Raw genomic sequence first — 18713 nt, 5'->3', positions numbered from 1 at the left:
ATTTTCACCGTCGGATGAGAGTGATTAATTTGACTAACAAGATCAGAAAATTGATCAAAAGAATTGCGATACTACGTAATGCCACAATGGTATCGCCGTCTAATAACATCATGCTCTAGAGCACACAAGGAGCACTTGCTCAAAACGTGAACCAATAAATTCCTGTCGTTTTATTGACAGAGAATCAATAGCGTGCTCAGAGCCGATAAACAGATAAGTGTTCAACGAAGTGTGAACAATCCGTCCCCATATTTATACTCAATGCGTTTTCTCTCTGGAGACCATTTGGACCTTGGACACTGCGCGGGAAGGTTTAACCCCAGCGACGATCATTTCCCCATTTCGGTGAAAACGTCAAGAACATGGCCTTTTCCTCCCTTGTTGAAGAAGTATCAACTTTCGGTCAAATTTTACTTGTCTGTTTCCTGATTTGCCTCTTCCTCTCTGGAAAAGCACTGTGGGAGCACTCTTTTTCCAAGTTGCCTCCGGGACCATTTGGCTTGCCAGTAATAGGTGAGAATTTGTGCTTAAAAAATTCAGTGAATTTCGTTGCAGTTATATCTGAGATAACGTTTGACCGAGCCAGAGGAGCACAAGTTTTTAAAAAGTTTTGCCCGTTCAAATGACTGAATCATTTTGCTGGTAGCAAACAGCTCCAAAAGGTCTACTCCTTTGGTTGGATTTCACTTATTTATTTTCATTTCATTCATTTACATCAGTATTTATTTCTCCTGTCTATGAAAGTTATCAGAAATATGCAGTAATCCCAAATAGGGGCAAGCTCTGATCCTCCAAAAGAATTGGGTGACAACTGGACTCGTTTCGCACCTACTGAGACACTTAAGAAACCTCGCCAGAAATTAGTTTGACAAAAATGCAGCGTTGCTTTGTTTTTCCCGCAGGCAAAAATCAAAATTGCGGCAACTTCAGTAAATGACCTCAAATCTGCAAAACAGTCAGTCTTTCTCGCCAAGAAAGGCGCTTTGTACTCCAAAACTGCATAATGAGTGAATAATTATCGGTCCCAGACCTTGCATGACATCAGCGCGTGTTGCGTGCTCTCGGCCGGCGAATTATTACAATAACCGGTTAAAAGCTGCTAAACCCCCATGCCTTGTTCCACAAAACAAATAATTTTTCAGTAAGCCAAAATCAGTAGCTAAATATTTGTAAGGCCAGAGTGTTCATTAAAATTGCCAACTGCCGTCATTTCATGTGAATTTACTCGAGTCCTTGGTTGGCTCCTATCAAAACTGGGTTAATCTATAATGGGCTAAACGGCTGAATTCCGTTTAACCGAAAAGAAAATCTCTGGCTGCCGATAATCTTTTAATATGATCTTCTTGCGTGCCAAGTTACAGAAAAAAAAACTTTTAAGAACTCTAATCATGTTTTTTCTTTTTAACTTAAAATCCAAAGCGCTTTCGGTAAAAACTCGTCACCAAAAAGCGGAAATGAAAAGACAGTTCCGAAAAGAAAACTAGCAAAGATAACTTTGACTAACAACAAGACTGGAATTTCGTTTTGAGAAACTAGACACAATCAAGCAATCAACTAACTTAAAAACTAAAACATTTGGCTTTTTTCCCACAAAAAAAGGTAGTATTGTTCTCGGCCTTTTATCTGTAAGGATAAAGACAAAGTGGACTTTGACACAGTGCATCACTTATACGAACTCTGTCAATCGACAAGGGAATATCTTGAAACATTTCACGTGCACAAATTGTTTTCTTTTATTCTTTACTGGAACGTAAACATATTTGCTTAAAGCCCATTTTCCAGTGGATGAATACGTTGGCCATTGTTCTGATTTGAACTCGACTTGTTATAGCAACTTTCCGAATTAAATACCACACGTCTAACAAGTTTCGGAAACTGGAGTCACCCTGGCTTTATTTCTCCTTTTCTTATCTGGGATTTCCTTCCAATACTGCGAACTCAGCTTGCCGACTTTTAACACTTTTTTGCTCTGTCACTGTAGGTAGGTCGAATCTTAAATGACGTCACCCATCGGTTTCGTTTTGATGACTTCTGACAAGTAAATGTAGCTGCGGTTTTTTTTCTGCCAAGCATACAACAAACTGATGTCTCTATTAGCTTAGCAAATATCACGGAGTTATTCGGCTGTTGGTTGGGAATATTCTAGAACAGGTCACTCAAATGTAGGTTTCTGTGATAACCACGGTTCACTGACAAAATGAAACTGTTCCAAATCGAAAATTAAGTTGCGCGGAAAAAGTTACATAAACCCAAACAGTTATGATTGCAGCTGTAACTCTTTTACAACCTCAGCACCCACATCCTCTCATTTAGAGTACTAAGCCAAGACCAAATCGGCAGAAAAATTGATTTAAGCATTAAAGTATCCCAACCAACCAAGAGCAAAGATTGTCCCGCAAAGAGCTTGAACTAAAAGTTCAAATGTAAACGTACGCCGACTGAAAATGAACGCGAACTGAAATAAAACGTAAAAACTGACGAGCCGATAGACGAGAAAGAAGATGATCGGCAGGGGTACTCTGCCATCGGCTCAAGTGCTACGAAATTTTGTCCTCGAAGGCTAAAATGAGAACTAGCAATATCAGTGTTCTCTTATTTCTCGCTTATTTGCGTATGATAAAATGAACTTCTAACAAAGAAAGAATTGAAATAATACGGTGTAATGACAATAATTTATTAATATTGCACGAGCCGCCTCTTTCCTCTCTTTCTACCACGTGCGATCACGTGCCGTTATCACCCCTTCGCTCTGAAAATCGAAACAGAGAAAGTTCATTATTTCTCAAACGACAATCGAGTTGAATAAACGGCTATCCTCTGACCGAACCTGAAGTAACTTTAGAAAGGTCAAAATAGGAATTGTTTATGTCATTCGAGCTTATTTTCAGCAACGCAAATTTATACTATGAGAACGACACGTGGAGGTATGCATTTCGAGACGAAGGAATCACTAGGATCATAGTTCTAGGATACTTTTCGGTCCTAATTATTCTCCCACAGATATGAAATGGCCTTAGCCCGAACAATCTTTGAGTGAAATGTCGTAATCCAACAAGAATGAACTTAAAATATTTTTTTGTAGGGCGTGCATGACTCGACCATGAAATCTGTCACACCTACAGATATCCTTAGCCTTCGTTTTTTTTCTACCGACACGTACAATCGTTTTGTATACTGAAACAATCCAATAGTCCTTAATCAAGCATTGAAGTACATGGCTTATCTATGAGTACATAATGGCCACATTTTCACGCTTCACGCCCTTTGTTAGGCTTTCAGCACGAACGCGTGACTTTTGCCAGTGTCCACACTCGAAGATTGGGTATTCAGCATTAAAAGAAAAGCAATTATAGCTAGATACAATGGGTGGTGTTTCATCTTTAATAGAATGATATTTTATCCTGACACATCTCATCTATTGCTTTGGGCCTAAACGCGTGACTTTTGCCATCCCCCATACTGACTCGTTCCCAATTGAGGGGTCGGATATTTTGTGGCAGACCATGGGGTTTTTCAGTCATGTAAGACGGTTTTACGTTAAATCGACAACGACAAAAATGGCACTATTCTCCCAATAGGGCGTGCTTCTCTAAAATTCTAAACGGTACTCTTTTTATTCATAGGTTCATGTTTTCGCCTGGGCCAGAACCCCCATCTTGATTTCACCAAAATGGCAAAGAAGTACGGTGACGTCTTTAGTCTGATGCTCGGAAATCGTTTGGTTGTGGTGGTGAATGGTGTAAATGCTATCCAAGAGACCATCATCAAGCAGTCCACTGCTTTTGCTGGGCGCCCACGGCTCCACACCTTCCAGATTGCCAATCCTCTTGGAAGCAGCCTTTCTCTTTCTGATTATTCTCCTCAATATAGACTAACTCGCAAGATCGGGGTCAGTGCTATCGTTAACTTCGTCAAGAACAAAGATGCATTAGAAGAAAAACTGTTGAATGAATCGCAGCGCTTGGTTCAATGCTTCAAGCAATATAAGGGAAAACCCGTTGATGCTCTGATAACTCTGAAATGTGCCACAGCTAACCTCATCCTTAATGCACTCTTTGGAGTAGAGCGTTCATACGACGATGAAGGACTTGTACATATGCTCAAAATCGCAGATAATTTTCGGAAGTCGGTGCATGGTAGTAACATGGTTGATTTCCTGCCACTGCTAAAGTACCTTCCGAATAAAGCGCTTTCAGATCTTTGCAGGACGATGGAGACTATTTTGGGTGCCGTCGCGAAGATGTTTGAGAAGAATAGAGAAACCTACGTTGGAGGAAAAGTCCGCAACATTGCTGACAGTGTAATTAACGCGATTGAGAGAGAAACGGAGAAAGAAAAGGAAGATCGCTCACCAGGGGAGGACACCTTATGCATGGCTCCAGTGCTCAGTGACGAACAAATTGTCCCAGTCTTAGGAGATCTGTTTGGTGCCGGATTTGAAACCTCCTCAATAACATTGTATTGGGCCATAGCATACCTCATAAAATATCCCGGGATCCAGCGACAGTTGCATGAAGAATTAGACCGAGTGATTGGTCGGGAAAGATTGCCAACTCTGCAAGACATAGAGTCACTTCCCCTTCTGCAAGCTTCAGTCCTTGAATTATTAAGGACAACCAGTGTCGCCCCCCTGTCTCTACCTCGATCCACCACCTCTGAAACGAACATAGGTGATTTCACAATTCCAAAAGACACTGTGGTCTTCATCAATCTGTGGTCAGTGCATCGTGATCCCGACACCTGGAAAGACCCGGATGTATTTGACCCATCTCGTTTTCTGGATGGTCAAGGTCAGCTGATTGATCCAAAGTTCTTCGTTGCCTTCCTTCCATTCTCCGGAGGTCGCCGTAAGTGTCCTGGAGAGCCCCTGGTGATGAAATCAGTTTGTGTCTTCCTCGCAGTGCTTCTTCACAGCTTCCATTTTACACAGGATGGGTTACCAACTGAATATCAAGGAATTAACCTTGAAGGACAGTATGGCCTCACTCTGATGCCAGAGACATTTTACGTTAAAATTGAAGAACGCTTTTAATATGTCAAGGAACTTCACTTCTCAAGGGTAAAAAATCAGAGTATTTTCATATGTATAGAACGTTTTACAAGTATCATATTTCTGCTGGAGTGGCTTCTTCAGCATACTTTGTATAAGTGTTGCATAACCTTCTATGCTATGTAGGTTTGAAGATACGCAAGTACCATTAATTAATTATAATCAGTGAGAATTGGAATGCGTAAACTAATATAACGAAGGATTCCGCATTTGGTTTCATAACTTTCCGAAAAACTGTATATCTACTAAGATTATTCGGTTATTAAATCTTTTTGTACTTATTTAGGCGTCTCCAAGTTTCTTCGGTGGTTAGCACAGGATAAAGGAACCCCAAGATTCACTCGAAACGTAAACTTTCCCTGCATGTCCTTTCTGACCAATTGACTTCACTTCTCGGTCTCCTCGGACAAAGTACGACAGTTAAAGATTAAGTTTAAGTTTAAGCTTTATTCACTACATAAACTATAGTATTTTGAGCACGTAAAACCGGAAATACTTCATGAGGGGACCTCATGGAGAAGAAATCTCGAAACTTATGCTACGATGACCACTCCATGCATCGCTGTGTTCCTGTAAAGACAGTTTCATATACCTCTAAACAGTTTAAAGCTGGGAGTTCAATGCGTGTTTTTATGGTAGAAAGGTCTAGAGCTCACAATAGCATTCGCGATGGTATTACATTTTCTCAATTTACCGCCTCTCATCGAAAAAAAATCCACAAAATAACCACAGAATTGTATGGTCTCGATTTCTGCTTCCGACCCTACGGTGCAGGCCGGTGTGAGGGTAACTAGGATAGGATCGCTAGAGCTGATACATCACTGACGGGAATTCATGCGCCTGTTTCAGATCGTCAGTGCTGGTTAGCAGTCCAGGATTGTTATCAATTTTGATAACCACTACCAAAACAAACCATTAGCCAATCACTGCTCAAATTCTCGTCCACGTGACATTATTGATCACCAACTGCGTGAAAATTCAATATGGTGGACGATAGGGTGCAACGCGGGGCAAGGAGGAAGGAATTTTCAATGCTTATATGACATTGAAATGCATAGAATGTGGAATGTTTGGGAAAAGTTATTTCGAGGCATTATTTTCAATACCTAATCTAACAACTGTTCCGAGTGAAATAACACAGTAAAGGAGACGACAACAGTTAAGCTAAAATGCACTGTTTATTCTTAGCTATTCTTCGATACTGGGCATGATATTTTCATCAGTCATCAGTCGGCTTCTTTTTCTTGGGAGGCGAAGCTGGGGCATTCTGTATAAAATAAAAATGAAACAAGAAAAGTAAGTAAATAATTTCGTTTTTGAAATGGCTCTTAAATTCAGTGCCGAATGCACAGGAAGCGATGGTCCAACGAAGGAGAAAATTACGTTTTATTTACACGTTACGACATTAATATTGCCAAAGCCGCTGAAATGACTCTCTGTATCTGTATGTGTGTGTACGGCTTAAATACCAAAAACATGTTACCGTACGAACGTGTTTACAGCACGTCTTTGCACAACTTCGAGCAAAATTTCAAGGATCATTTTTTTGTTTTAAAGTAAGAGAGATGTATGATACTTTCAAATGGGCTTTAGTATTAATTTCTCTAGAACGTACTAAACGTTAGACAGAAACACATTCAACCAAATTAAAGAAAAAATTGTAAATAAAATAGAAATGAGAGTCCTCTTAATGAAAACGAAATAATGAAGATGCAAGAAACCACATTCGATGTACACCAAAACTCCAAATCATAAAATGACCAAAACAACTATTTAAACAATTAAACATCCACTGTATTCGGTGATTTAGCCAAATGAAGTACCCTCTTAGTTACCAGCCCTGTGATACTGTGTTGGTGTTTCTTACATGTACAAAGTATTTTAAGTTTTATAATATTTATTATATTTTGTCAATGACAATCTTTCTTTACTTGCCTCTTTATGCAATAGCATGACATCATCATCAGATGTGGCAGAGAAATCATCTAGGAGATGCTGTTTCAGTCTTTGCTTCTTCCAATCTTTTGGGCCATTTACTGTTAATGAATTTTAAAATAAGTATGATCAAGTAACAACATTAATAAAAATGTTCAATTAAAATTAAACCACTCAATTAAAATAAGAGTATGCAAGTACAAATGTGTTAGTTGATTATGAAAATGGTCAGCCCACCCCTCCTCTTTCAGGCAATTGACTCTAGCTCAGCTTGCTATATAGTGAGAATATCAATGACATCACCTATTAATATTAATGTGCCAACTGGAGCTTTATTGGATGCCGAAACAATGGGTTCTTTTGTTCGGTGGTTGGCTTTTTTTAAATATCAAAAGAAATTTGATGTCAATGTTTGTTAAAAGATATCTTCCTTATAAAAGGAATTTTATAATTATGAAAAGCAGTCCCCATTAAAAAGCTGTCAATGTGAAGAAAATCTGGTCCACAATCTTTCATCAAGATATATTTTGTTCAATTTACATGCAAAGTTGAAAATCCATAGACTCCGTACTAACAAAAATCTCCATATACACACACACACACACACGAAGGATTTCAAATTCCAGGGAGAGGAAGGGTGCAGAAAGACCAAAACACTCAAAGAAACCTCATTAGAATTTCCAGATTGGTGAAGGGGTGTCAAAATGCACCTTTTGTGGGGGTCAGGAATGGACATTTTATGGAACTACACATTGAAGAAAAAATCCTGCTAAATAAATCTCAAGGCTTTTTCTAAAAAACAGTTGTCAGGTTTCATTAAAGGGGCTAGGTCACGCTATTTTAGGCATTTTCAGCACTGATCGAATGGTCATAGAATTAACTAAAATATCAAAATAATGTTCAAAACTATAGAAGAACTCTAACAAAGCACAGGGAAGCCAAGAAGGGACATGGATGGACAAAACTGGAGAGGATTGAAATGGATTAAATTTGGGTAAATTTGAAAAACGTCGGCCCACCTTTTTTCAAATTCATATCAGTCTATATCAAAATGTCATTTACAAAGCTTGAAAATCATTCCCAGTTGTTATGTGGCCGTGATTTTGCAAATGAAAGACTCTTGCTCTGCCAATTTGACGTTTAGAGCTCATAATTAACAAAATTAAACAAAATTACCTAAAATAGCGTGACCTAGCCCCTGCATAATTGTACAAAATGTTAATGTTGATAAACAAAAAGGAAACAAAAAACATTTTATGTTTATTAACACAGCTAATAGATAAAGAATGATTTCTTCATGTATTTCAATCACTCTGCAGTCCTAACAATTTGGGGATTTGGTAATGATTAAAATAGTCCCCATAATGGACAATTTAAACAGAGAAGAGACTTGCAAAAAGTATTCAAAATCACAAAATGTAGGTGGTAGGATTCATAAATTATAAATTGTGGCATTTGCGCGCCATTACCTTGGTGCAAGCTTCTCATCTCTTTGCAAAACTGCATCATGCATTGGTACCAACCTCTGTATAACACACACATGTCAAGATGCAGCATGCTTATCTTTGCACCCAGTCCACTTCTTTAACAAAACCTGGTCATTATCTATGGCAGTTAGAATGTCTCCTTCTGGCATAGCAGGGAACCATTTAACCAGGATTTCATAATGTTATACTGATGACCCAGATGAAGTTTTCCATAAATATCCACTGCCATTCTGCTGCGTGCAATTGAATGCATAACCAGGTTGAATCCAAACATAATGGAACTAAAGTTGTGTTTTGCTATACTTTGGAGGGGATCAACGGCCATCACTTTTTTGACAGGCATTGTTCTTGTGTCACTAAAGCGTTAAGCCTTCCACTGCACTTTTCAGAATTGATACCAAAATATCGTTCAAAATCATCCTTGAATTTATTTTTAGGCCTTTCAGTCTTTTTCGACGCTGTAGAGCCACGAAATCTACACAAGTTTGCCATTTTTTTTCCTGTGGGCATCAGTATCCGCCATCTCAACGCCTAGGTTTGTAGGAGTAAATCAATCAAATATGGGGGCCATTATTAACAGCACATCGCAAATCAAAATACCCCCTTGCACATTTTTACTAGATCGTGCACAACAGCAAAATCACGTGAAAAGTCAAGTAAAAGACTTGAAGATATCGACATTTTTTTTGCAAATGCTGGAAAAATCTACAAGTGCCTTTAATCTAACGACAAAGTGGAAAACGTACCTGACTTTGGGATCAAATTTCATGCACTGTCCCACTTTACAGTTAACATTTCCAACCGTTCAACCCGCTCTGCCACCGCCATCTTTGACAAAGGCGAAGAATGTTCCTTTGTTGTCAATATCGAATAGAATTTTGGGTAGGTAACCCAACTAGTTCCGAACAAAAAACGAATAAAGTGAAGTGTATACAAAATCCTCCGATTTCTGCAATGGCCGCCATGTTGTGACGTAACACGGTTATCAAAATTGATAACAATCCTGGACTGGTTAGCATTTCGGAAAAAAGGAACACATTTTGATATATGTTAATATCCAGCAAATAAAGTTATCTAAGCTTTGAATAGATGACCCATGACCGTTCTATCTTGCCGGATATTGTCTTCAATTGAGACTGAAAGTAAACGCAAAATCGAGTAGTTCTAGTTTATGGCAAGAACACTTTCTTGGCTGAGTAGCCACACAATATAATGATTGCAATCTGGGCACTTGAGTTGCGTTGACTGTCTTTCGGGTCCATTTTTGGAAGCTTTGGAAATTTTGAAATATGTTATGGCAGACATCCTATGAAAATTAAGAGTGGACGAGTGGGATTTATTCAAGCACTCTCACTAAGTTTAAGGATCTTTCAAGAGTCTGATCAAGTGCTGCACTGTCGCGCTTTAAGTACTTTTTCATTAGGAAATGGCATTCAGTTACACTCAGCTGAGGCGATTCACTTGGGCGGTGCACTTCGTATAAATTCCCAGAGCCTTCGTGGAACCAAAGAAAGTTGCGTACATGAACTGATAACCTTTACAGATCTTCGCACCATGCCACCAATTTAATGTCATTCCTATTCGAGGCAGCAATAAAAGAAATTAGATACTGAGTTGAAAGCAAAACATTGCGGCTTATCGAGCATTTGGCTTTATCTCCCAAAACAATTTGTGCTTATCAAGTAAGTTGATAAAGGCAAATCTGATTCACCATAAAATAAATTTGTGAGCTGAAGTTTCGAGCGTCGGCCTTTCGTTAGAGCGAATTCGTTGTGACGAAGGGATCTAAAGGGCTCTCTGGTTCTATTCCAGCAGTCAAAGGCCACAGATAACCCTGGCTCATGCACCATTGAGTCTCCATTAGTTCCTGTCTCCATTAGCTAAGACTATAAGTGCGGTGGGTTCAAATCCCATCTGGGACTCGGATTTTCTGTGTCTTTCATAGTAACTGTTGATGTAACTATCACAGCTTGATTTGTGGGTCGAACGAAATCCGTGTTTTGGAAGGAGAGCAAAAGGCGGTCAGCGTAGGAGGTTATAATTAAACTGTGCTTGATCGCAAGGCAGTGAAACTCTATGACCTCCGTCAAACTTCTTTTGGCATTCAGGACGAAACTCACAGCGGTATCTTGTTATATCCACTCAAATAAAAGGGGAAAATTTGCTCTAAAACCTATGAAAAACGCCCAAATCAAAACATAGCATTTCGTTCCTTAGCCACAAAAGAAGAGCTGAAAGCAAATAAAACATAAACAAACCAATTATGAAGTTTTTCAAAGCTTTTTGTAAACGCAAAGGCAGTCAAGGGTGTCGTCAAACTAAATGATGAAAAATGCCTTTCCTCATCTCAATAAAAATGCCACAAAACTCTTAAGTAGAAAAGTTTGCATGACTTCAATCACGGAGTAGTAGTAAAAAAGGGAGTGCTTGAGCCAAGATACTGGGGCTACTATATATGACTAATAAGATCATTCCTGGGTGTATCTTAAATTGGAAGTAGTCAAAGCCATTCCCATATTAAGCAGAAGTAAAGAAAGGTAACTGGAGCAATATTTTCGCACAACCGTGCCATGATCACGATTTTTTTTGAGTGACTGTAATAAATTAGAGATTACACGCATCGGTTAGAGCACGTGTATCAATGAGTCCGATAATCCGACCGTAGCTTTGAACGATGGCATTAGTCTACCAGTCCGAATAAAATTGAAAACTGTTTTTTTTCATTGCTTTTTCATTCTCTGTAACACATGATTACTATCGCGGGGAAATTTAAACTCTTGGCATTTTGTATATATAATTTTTATTCTCATATATACGTAGTTGTTAGGGTTTTTTTTTTCATAGTTTTAATACATTTTCGTAATATTGTAACGCGCCTAGAACAGTTAATGATATAGACGCTATATAAATAAAGTTTATTATTATTATTATTATTATTATTATTATTATTATTATTATTATTATTGTAAGACACCTGGGGACTTAGTTTGTGTCATATGGAGTGTCTTTCTCCAATAAAGAGAGTAACATTTCTCAAAAACCAATTGTCTTCACCTGAACTTGGGATCAAGAAAAACTCTAAGGTCATGATAATTTGCTACGCAAATTGCTGAAAAAACGGAAAAAAAACGGAACTAGTAATTATTTGTTATGGCCCTATTGCATGACTTCAGCCGACCAAAATTATTACAATAAAGAACAGCGTAGTTTGTTATGACGCCGTTTCTCCGGGCAGAAATAGGTTATGTAATATTTTGCTAAAGGCACGTTTGCCGGCTGATATTTGATAGTGCACAATTATCTTTTTGAAAGTCTCACATATTTGTCTCTGGAAATACCTATTCAATCTGGTAACTTTCAGTTTGTCAACTTCGACTGATCACGATCGAACCAAATGGTCGTGTACTATACTGAGTTAGTTATTTTCAAGAAACAAGAATAAATGCCCTCATTGCCCCAATATTTTTCTCTTTCTAACAGGTAAAATTGGGAAAATTACTTATAAGTCATCGTTTAAACTCCTGTTTTTGTTCTGCCAATTCTGTCAAGTGAATTTTGAGCGGAATACGCCAAATTGAACGCTCGTTTCATTAAGAAATCAGCGGTCACACAGCTCTTCAATTACATTGATTATGAACTTAACCGGTCTTAACCTGGCAACGAAAACAAAGAAGAATTTTTGTATTCCCAACAGCAGCAAAATGTGTTGAGAGTTAAATCAGAATTATTGCCGAAGGGACAAATCAAAACTGACCACAAGCGAACTCTCGTCATTTCCTGAAGTCAATTCTATTATTGGTCCTCGACTCACAAAACAGACGCGGCCTGATTTTCACTTCGACGGATGAAAAAAACCCACATTGTTCTCTTAAGCCGGTTTTACAACCCTAGAATTTTATTTCTTTATTTGCCAAAAGATCCCCTCCTTTGTCTTGAATCCTTTATTCCTCTACACAAAAGAAAGTTCATGGACTTTGGCATTGTATTTTAATACCAAAAGAAATTAATTCACTGAACAAGGAAACATTCGACATTGCACGTGAACAAACGGACATGTTTTGATAGTTTCGTTGAACAAAAGCTGAAAAGGATGTTTACTTTAAGTCTTATGGGCTTTTTCAACAAAGAACAACTCTGTGATTTTAATTTCATATCTAGCAGTCTAGTCATGTACTCAATTTGTCTCGCTTTAAATAAATCGAAAAATCCTGATGACGGAAATTTGCTTTGTCATATCGTCAGTCTTCAGGTAAAAGTTCTAAAAATTCTGTCTCTTTAAACATAACGATTTTAGCTCACGAAAACAGTACCACGAAAGAGGATATTAGTCAGTTAAAGTTTGCGAATTGGGTTGATCAGCTATTTCTTCATCTTTTGCCAAGGACAGCGAAGGAAAGCGATAAATCATGATTTGAGCGGTTAATGATTGGCTTTAAATTTTGATCACGTGATCAGTTAAAATTCACCAACTCTGCAGCTTTTGGAAAAAAAACATCTGCAGTGCAGGCCTAATATGCTCAACTCTTTACTGACGCATAAACCTGTCGCCCATGACGGTTAAAACTCGAGCTTTTCCAATAGAGGGCTCTGAAATTGATTTTTGTATCAGACGCGTGTTGGGCCAGGATTTTGAATAATCGACTACTTTTGTGAATAGGTAATCAGAGTGAGTTGAAAAATAGCATTAATGTTTTAAAATGCAAGATTGAATCTCTCTGAAAGATCTGTATCCCCGCAAGCTTACGAAATGTTTACCAAGGCCTAATTGTGCTCCGCAATGGGCGCATGTAGATGTTGGGATGTATGCCCAGTATAATCTGCGTTACACAGATCACATGAAGATGAGTAAACATCACACTGCTGATTAAAAATGCTCAGGTTTTTTTCATCCGGCTAAGGTCATGCTCAATTTTATTTTTTTTTTGTTAGGAAAACTAGGTTGCGGAGAGAGGTAGATCTTGTGGCTCAGATCGCGCATCTGCCTACGAACTACGAACAGTTAGCTGATCTTTGAAAGGTTTCACTATTCTGAATGCACTGCTATCACGGTATAAAATCTTTCATACAGCTTAATATGCCCACAGGCCTTCGTTGACCCTCTTAACTCAAAAGTGCCGAGAGAAATTTGATTGCCCCTTAAGAGTGGTTTTCATGAAAGACCTCAAGCCAATTTAAATACGCGGATTGCCTCCATTTGAATAGAGCTAAGCTTTTTGTTTTGATAAAATTTGTACACCTCTCACACTTTTAATGAACTGTTGTTTCTATCTTGTCCTTACAAGATCTTCAGTATTGCTTCATCTCTTGATTTGATAATGGCGTTCGAGAATTCACCTCTAATTTTTTAGAACTTACTCCTTAAATTGCGGATTTTAAACAATATTTTATCTCAAATTTTATAGTGAAATACCGTTTACACAGTGATTCCGCAAAGGTATTTACCATAAAATCCTCTCCCAAAAGTTGCCTCTGTTCTCGAATAGAAAAATCTGGTTTTATCAAAACGCGTTGACGAAGGTCGAATTACCACCGTCAACGATTTGGAAATCGTTCACGGTGGTAATTCGACCTTTATCTACACGTTTGATAAAATCAAATATTCTAGTTTCACTCTCCCACCGACGCAGCTCCACAGTTTCTCAGAAACTAGAAATTTGTTTTATGCTCGAATAGACAGATTCCGACGACTTCTAGTCCGTTTCAGCCTGTAAGTGGGCGTTTAGTTTAGTTTTAGGTTAGTCAATCAACCAGAGATCAGTGATTTTTTTCTATTCACGTTACTTTCAGCACCTTTTGAAATTCAGTACGTTTTGAAATCCACTTGGTGTCAACTGGGTTAAAATCCTTCCCTCCGCCCTACCCCGATCAAAACAACGGGTTCTTGATTAACACCTGTGTTAATTACTGTGATTTAATTGCTTCATTCTCGCGATCAGAAGAATACCATTACTCAGAGTTGGTTTTAGAGAAACTAGGAGGTACGTGTAATTATTTCGAAATAAACAATGTTTTAGGTTCAAGTGATGGATACTGCGACCCCCATGCCGGCGTTAGTTTAGGGCTTAGAAGTTTATTTTCAACCAAATCCTCCGTTGCGGAAACTATTAGTCGCATAAACTTTTAGTTTCACGAATTTCCCAAGGTTACAAGATTGCAATAAAAAACGCCCTCACCAGATAAAAGCTGTGACAGGAATAACCCACAATTAATTCAAACACATGCAGTAAGCGGGCACTAACCACGCGATATCATTCACAGGTAATGACCCTATTTTCATGGCTCACGCCCTTCGTTAGGCTTTTAGCACGAACGCGTGACTTCTGCCCAGCAGAACAAACCATAGATATTTCCGACTCCAGAGGGCCGATTCATTATTATTATTATTATTATTATTATTATTATTATTATTATTATTATTATTATTATTATTACAAAGAAGAAAATAATAAAACACGTATTGCGAGTACATGAAATTTGGATGAAGTGCTTCTGTGGTTCAAGAATGAGAAGCTGAGAATCTTCCCTGGTAGTAAAGCCAAGCAAACGCTATATCTCGAGGTGAAGAGTTCGATTGCCTTCTAAGACTTGCTTTTATACAGGCTTCCGTCTTTGCAAATGCTCAACTTAACCAGAAATTGTATTCTAAAATGGCGAGGATTAAGGAAGCCACAGTCGATCCAGCCCGGGTGAAATGAAGGATGACACTTGGTAGGTTTTGGTATTCATTGCAAACCGCGGATTGGACTGACTTATAAAGACTTAGACATTATAGCCGTTTGAAGGTGAACTCTTAGGTCAGGTCTACAACACAACATAAGCTCGTCTCGTCGAAAGTTGGAAGTATAGCTTTTGATGGGTGCACAGTGCACTTTTGATGACTTAGTAATTGAACTTGCATGGGCATACTGGATTTACAAGAACCAAGAATAGCTTACCAAAGAATGAATAAAACTAAGATTTACGCCCTAAATAGATAGTCCCTTTATTTTCTAACTGATGTGTTGAGGAAGTTGAGAAACCTCAACACACATCTGACCATTCGATTCTGTGACCGTTTTACTCAGCTTCCTATTTGTGATGCGATTCTGGGAAGATACTTAAATTTATTAGCGATAATTTAGGGAGATCAATAAAGCAACGAATGTTCTAAGTTACGATTATAAATACCAAGCATTGCATATGGGAAAATAACTGGAGATAGAAGCTTTTGTCTTTAACGGAGTCATAATCTTGGAGAAAGTTCACATATTCCACCACTACAAAAATTAAGAGAGAAATATATATAACATCAGTACCCATATTCATCAACTAAATACACTGTTAAGCGTTATTTTAGCGCTTTTAGATTAAAAGCGTAGCCTTGTTAACTAGGAGATGGGAATTGTAAAAGGACCTTTGAGAATTAAGCTTAATTTCCCGCCAGTACTCAGAAACAAAGCTTCCAGAATTAGGCAATACTTCAGTTAGGCTCGATTGCCAAGGGAAAACTGAGGAAGAACGAAAGATCACACAATCCCATCCCATGGCAGTGCATTTGGCCAATTGCTTGGCTGGCTGAACTCAATGAAAATACGCAAGATGCCTGAAGGGAGGAAGTGTTTTGAACAGAAATATTGGCTTCGTGCTGTAAAAGAGAACATCATGATAGCCTCCATCATTGTCTCGGGATCGATTCTCGCACTCGATGCATATTCCACGTATTCAGGTTTACCTCCCCTCAAAACCTAATGTTTCGAGATTCCAATTTGACTTGGAACGCAGGTGTCATTCCGATCGGGCAGAAAGATAGAAACTTTTTATGCAGCTGAAAGTCACAAAACTGTAACGGTTATTGTCTTACTCCAAATCAAAATATTATTCTTGTGTTGCATTGGACCCGTACTCCTTTAGTAAAAATATATTTGTATTTGAAAGAGAAAGCACGACAGGTCGCTAAATCTTGCATCTTGCATGGGCCGAACATTTGCATTTCACAGAAGTTCTAGAAAGCCATGAACAACCAAACAAAACAAGTAAACATGCTTACTCTTCCATCAAGCATGGTCTTTTGATAGTACGTTGATTTTCACCTGAACTTTTATTTGTGAACAGAATGTTAGATCGGTCAGGTTGTACAAGTCGGCCGGTTAACTTCCAAACGCTGCGCAAAATAATGAGTCCGCGAACGATCTGGGAAGTGGTTACCACTTAGTGCTTGCTTTGGCTATGTCACGCAAACTCGTGTAATTTCATAACACCCAAAATGCCCAGAAAGTAGAATGAAACATTGCAATAACCACTTAAAACTGTTGAACAACATAAACAAAATACAGCAAAAGGAAAGAGAAACATTGATGGACACAAATGGACAAGATTGAAACGGATTGCATTTGTCTTGGAAAATGTCGGCCCGACGTTTTTCAAGTTTATGGCAAATCGCCTGGATAAAGATCCTTTTTGCTCAGAACCATCTTGTGGTGTGACGATAATTTCATCACTAAAGGAATTCCACATTACCGTTTTCGAGTTTTAAACTCGTGATTGACTAATAATTCCCCTAAACACCCGAAAATACCGTACCCCCCCCCCCCCCTCCCCCACCTTCCTTTAATAGACAATCAGGAGCCCATGACTAGGAGCCTACAGCTCCAATACTAGGTCTATGTAACGGCATTTTCACAGATCAAGCTATATTTAGACGAGTTCTCAAATACGATTTGGCTTGCACGAGTGCCAATCCTCATTCCCATGTGGATTAATTTCTCATGCAAGACTTGTGATTGGCTGGAAAGGTCCGGTTTCGCGGGAAAATCAAACTATAAATAACTTGGTCTGTAAAAACGCCGTTTCATAGATGCAATGAAGTTGTAAGCTTCTAGTCATGGGCTCCTGACATAATGCAGGAGTTTCAACACCCATGCAGGTGATAAATGTCATAGAAGAGCGGAGCAAAGCCCTATTTGTGTCCAGCTGCCCATTTAATTTCTTGTCAAAAGTCCCAAAAACTGAAGCAATTAAAGAAATGTACTGAGCTGTGCTTGTTTCAAAAACCCGGTTTTATAACATCCTTTCCGAAGGTAACAACTTAAGAGCAGCTTTCTTTTTTTAAGATATTAGGAGATAATTGCGGAACGCGAAACGTTTCGGGACTTAAGATAAAGGAGCTGCTGGCCACAATACAGATATAGAGAACTCTGTGCCCTTCTCTCTTCGAATAGTTTATGGGATGAGGCGGGGAAAAGGAAAAGAATGAACAAAATTTGAATAAACAGTTTCGCTGGAATGGAGTCATTTTGAGTGTTCAGAGTCGGTCCCTTTTTCCTTATTAAAAGCATTTCATAAATAAGGCACTCAAACTTTCCGCGGCGTTTCTTTCATTGCTCGTGAAGATTGTTGGATATTTGGTTGTGTTTGTCCTTCAGGTGCTTACCGATGACAGAATATTAATGCTCCGCCGACTCCGTGCGCAGGCAACTAAGCGACCTTGGAAAGAAAATCGATCGTGTATTACAATTAACCACTTTTCACAAGTAGGAAAATCTCTGAAGTTTTTAAAGTTAAGGAAACAAAGCCCTCACTTGTAAGCCAACAATGCGTTGTGCATGAATTTCAATGTAATTCGTGTGATTCCAATTATATAGGCTACACCAGCCGTCATCTGCACCTGCGCATTTAGGAGCATAAACATTATGTCATCGGTAAACACCTGGGGCCAGTTGCTCGAAGACTGCTTAGCGCTAACCGTTGGTTAAGAGGTTATCGACGGGGGACTGGGAGGAGTGTAATGGCGGATGGACGCGTGTGTATAGCTCCGTGATGCGAACTTTTGGGGAAGCCATATTAGATGTCTAAAAGAAGCGCAAGACAAGCTAGGACATCAAGCTCGTCCTCTCATTCACTACCATCGCCTAAAAGAAATCGCGCCCGTTTTAGTATTAAGGAAATGGAAGCAAATGAGGAAAATGTATCGCTTAAACAAATTTTGGACAAACTTGCATGCATGGAAGATAGAATTGAAGAGCACTTCGGAAGTTTGAAATCCGAAATATCTCGCCTCAGTGCCGAATTCAAAGAGGAGGTCGAAAATATCAAAACCAATTTGAAAGAGGTAGAAAAATCCCTTCAGTCTGCGTGGGACAGTATTAACGATCTAGAAGCAGATGCCAAAACTCACAGCGACTTCAAGAAAGCAAGTCAGCAAACACTAGATTCACACCTCCAACAAATTAATTTACTGAAAACAAGTAGTGGTAACGCCGCTT

The 18713-nt window shown here is 38.8% G+C and overlaps 1 protein-coding gene across 1 annotated transcript; it reads left to right on the top strand.

Moving 5' to 3' along the window:
* Positions 1-232: 232 nt before the first annotated feature.
* Positions 233-5333, top strand: LOC137994309 (cytochrome P450 1A1-like). The gene is made up of 2 exons (XM_068839895.1): positions 233-513; positions 3624-5333. Exons 1-2 carry the CDS (start codon positions 363-365, stop codon positions 5030-5032), a joined length of 1560 nt encoding a protein of 519 aa, XP_068695996.1. The 5' UTR covers positions 233-362; the 3' UTR covers positions 5033-5333.
* Positions 5334-18713: the final 13380 nt, after the last annotated feature.

The sequence above is a fragment of the Montipora foliosa genome, chromosome 1 (genome assembly GCF_036669935.1).
Source record: "Montipora foliosa isolate CH-2021 chromosome 1, ASM3666993v2, whole genome shotgun sequence".
Classification (NCBI taxonomy): Eukaryota; Metazoa; Cnidaria; class Anthozoa; order Scleractinia; family Acroporidae; genus Montipora; species Montipora foliosa.
This window is presented reverse-complemented; position numbering and strand designations above follow the sequence as displayed.

Coding starts and splice junctions, on each gene's coding strand:
- LOC137994309 (XM_068839895.1), top strand. CDS start 363: ATGGCCTTTTCCTCCCTTGTTGAAGAAGTATCAACTTTCGGTCAAATT. Junction 514..3,623: donor ATTTGGCTTGCCAGTAATAG/GTGAGAATTTGT, acceptor TTTTATTCATAG/GTTCATGTTTTCGCCTGGGC.